The following is a 3,176-nucleotide window of genomic DNA, read 5'->3' on the forward strand; positions in this document are numbered from 1 at the left end:
TTCACAAGGCCAAAACTTCTATAGGATCTGATAGAGATGAGTTGCTTGAGAGGATATCGGATATGATTGAAAAAGACCTTATTCTTATAGGTGCAACTGCTGTGGAGGACAAACTCCAGAAAGGGGTATGTAGATATCAGACAAGACACCTTAGTTCCATCTCCTCCATCTTGTTTATGTAAAATTGAGTTTCCTTTTTCATTTGAATTAGGTGCCCCAATGCATAGATAAACTTGCTCAAGCAGGCCTCAAATTATGGGTTTTAACTGGGGATAAGATGGAAACAGCAATCAACATCGGGTTAGAACACCTTTAATACCTTTAAGCAAATTTATATTTGAAGTTCTCTGACCAACTGACCTATATGCTTTGAACTGCAGATATTCATGTAGTTTACTTCGGCAAGGCATGAAACAGATATGTATAACTGTGATGAACTCAGAAGGAGGATCTCAAGAAGCAAAAGTAATATGGGGCTAAATTCATTCCCCTTTCTTAAGCGTAAGGACCTACAATTTGAAGATCTAATTAATATGTCTGTTGATGTAAGCAGGCTGTGAAAGAGAATATTTTGCTTCAAATCACAAAAGCTGTACAAATGGTGAAGCTAGAGAAAGATCCACACGCTGCATTTGCCTTGATCATTGACGGCAAAACCCTAACGTATGCGTTGGAGGATGAGATGAAGTATCAGTTTCTTGCTTTGGCGGTCGATTGTGCGTCAGTCATTTGCTGTCGTGTGTCTCCTAAGCAGAAAGCTTTGGTATTTCTATCCTTCTCTTGTGCCATGTATCTGCACACATTGGCATTGTGAGTTTCCTTATAATTATTTTTATTTCAAAAAATTTCTAAAACAAGGTAACGAGGTTAGTTAAAGAGGGAACTGGGAAAACCACATTGGCAATTGGTGATGGTGCAAATGATGTTGGAATGATTCAAGAAGCAGACATTGGTGTTGGTATCAGTGGGGTTGAAGGAATGCAGGTTAGTGTAGTCTCTCTAGAATGTATTTTTGGTGTCCCACCGTGTACCAAATGTACAATGATATTGTTCCCATCCGGACATTGCTTTTGCTGATTATCATTCTTTTGCAGGCTGTTATGGCAAGTGATTTTTCTATTGCCCAGTTCCGGTTTCTTGAAAGATTGCTCGTCGTTCATGGACACTGGTGCTACAAAAGAATAGCTCAAATGGTATATATGTATACAAGATGTCTTCTAATTCTTATGCATCTTATGTTACTCTTTTGGTTTCTAACATATATTGTTCTGTATCCAGATCTGCTATTTCTTTTACAAGAACATAGCATTTGGTCTCACTCTCTTCTATTTTGAGGCTTTCACTGGGTTTTCTGGGCAATCAGTATATAATGACTACTACCTATTACTCTTCAACGTCGTCCTTACTTCATTGCCAGTGATTGCCCTTGGAGTCTTTGAACAAGATGTTTCCTCGGAGATCTGCTTACAGGTAAGATTCAACTAAGCTGCTGTGAGAAGTCAAACCTTAAAACTTCTATGAATTTCTCTCTCACAACAAAAAAACTCTTTATTTGTTCTGCAGTTTCCTGCGTTATACCAACAAGGGAAGAAAAATCTCTTCTTTGACTGGTATAGAATATTCGGGTGGATGGGAAATGGTGTGTACTCCTCCCTTGTTATATTCTTCCTCAACATTGGAGTCATTTATGAGCAAGCTTTCAGAGACGGTGGCCAAACTGCTGACATGGATGCTGTTGGTACTACCATGTTTACATGCATTGTTTGGGCTGTGAATGTGCAAATCGCTTTGACGATGAGTCACTTCACTTGGATCCAGCACGTCTTAATCTGGGGAAGCATAGGTCTATGGTATCTTTTTGTTGCGCTCTACGGGATGATGCCTCCAAGTCTTTCAGGCAACATATATAGAATTCTAGTTGAGATTCTTGCTCCTGCACCCATATATTGGGTAACCACATTTTTGGTCACAGTGACCACAGTCCTCCCTTACTTTGCCCACATATCTTTTCAAAGATTCTTATATCCGTTGGATCATCACATCATTCAAGAGATCAAATACTACAAGAGAGATGTAGAGGATAGAAGAATGTGGACACGAGAACGGTCTAAAGCACGGGAGAAGACAAAGATTGGATTCACAGCTAGAGTTGACGCGAAAATCAGACATCTAAGGTCAAAGCTCAATAAGAAACAGTCAAATATGTCACATTTTTCAGCTCAAGATACAATGTCCCCAAGATCAGTATAGCTTCTGGGGCATTCTGAGGGATCTCTCTTAAAGGTTAATTATACTTTTAAGATTTCCAACCTGTAGAAAACAGTATCAGGTTCATGGATGGAGGTAGGGCTCTGGATTTTGATTTCAGACTGGAGATAGCTCTTGATGCCGTTGTGTGTATGACATGGAAGAAGGGAGAATTTTATATGGCGTGAGCTTGTGAAAGTAGCTGACTGATGGTTTTGGGTTCTTGTTGTTGTATCAGAAACAGTAACTATACATAGATTTTTTTTGTGTATACTTAGGACAGATTGCAACACCAACCAAAAAAAGTATCCTCCTCCTTTTGTTCCTCCCTCAAATACTATTGTTTACACTGTTCTGACATCAGATTCCAAAGGTTATTTGTGACAGACAAAACATATTTTCTCATGGTTCTTGATTTGCTAATATTGACTCAGAGAATGTTTGAGACAAGAAAGACCATATATGATAAAATTGATTTTTTGGATCTTATATAGTGATTCATACAGCAACTTGTTGAAATCCAAAAAAAAAAAAAAACAAACTTGCAAACCAAGAATGCAAAAGCTCGAAGATGTAACAGAGGAACTATTTTTTCTTGGCTTTGGGCTTGTCAATGGATTTGTTTTTAAAAGATTCAATACCAGTTTTGCGGCCCTCAAGCAAATTCATGGTCTCACCAATCCCAATCTTGTCTTCACCAGCCAACAACTTCGTTAGCTTCTCCTCTGTGAAATCACCTTTCTTCGTCGTCAATCGTCCCTAGAGAAACAATTTAAGCCAATTGAACAAACAAGATTTAGTCTCATCGATTCATCACTCACTCTATGAGAAATTTCATCGAACAGGTGGTGGGCTACTCTACTATTATGTTACAAATGTGGTGAATTTTTGTTCATCAGATTTTATAACCTGGCAGAGTCTGATGTACT

The 3,176-nt window shown here is 38.5% G+C and overlaps 2 protein-coding genes across 2 annotated transcripts in view; one reads left to right on the plus strand and one right to left on the minus strand.

The window, feature by feature from the left end:
- Positions 1-2,607, plus strand: part of LOC104743355 (probable phospholipid-transporting ATPase 4) — a 6,667-nt gene extending 4,060 nt beyond the window's left edge. The window contains exons 3-10 of the mRNA XM_010464451.2: positions 9-125; positions 212-300; positions 381-465; positions 554-763; positions 859-984; positions 1,095-1,193; positions 1,279-1,470; positions 1,564-2,607. Of these exons, the coding sequence (XP_010462753.1) occupies positions 9-125; positions 212-300; positions 381-465; positions 554-763; positions 859-984; positions 1,095-1,193; positions 1,279-1,470; positions 1,564-2,250 (1,605 nt within the window). The 3' untranslated portion in view covers positions 2,251-2,607. The remainder of the gene's footprint in view (positions 1-8; positions 126-211; positions 301-380; positions 466-553; positions 764-858; positions 985-1,094; positions 1,194-1,278; positions 1,471-1,563) is intronic.
- On the minus strand, positions 2,709-3,176 carry LOC104740446 (the record flags this gene model as incomplete). The annotated part of the gene is given in 2 exon segments (XM_010461045.1): positions 2,709-3,006; positions 3,157-3,176. Coding segments are annotated over 2 exon segments (194 nt in total), but the record flags the coding sequence as incomplete, so codon positions are not given.

Source organism: Camelina sativa, chromosome 14, assembly GCF_000633955.1.
Source record: "Camelina sativa cultivar DH55 chromosome 14, Cs, whole genome shotgun sequence".
NCBI lineage: Eukaryota > Viridiplantae > Streptophyta > Magnoliopsida > Brassicales > Brassicaceae > Camelina > Camelina sativa.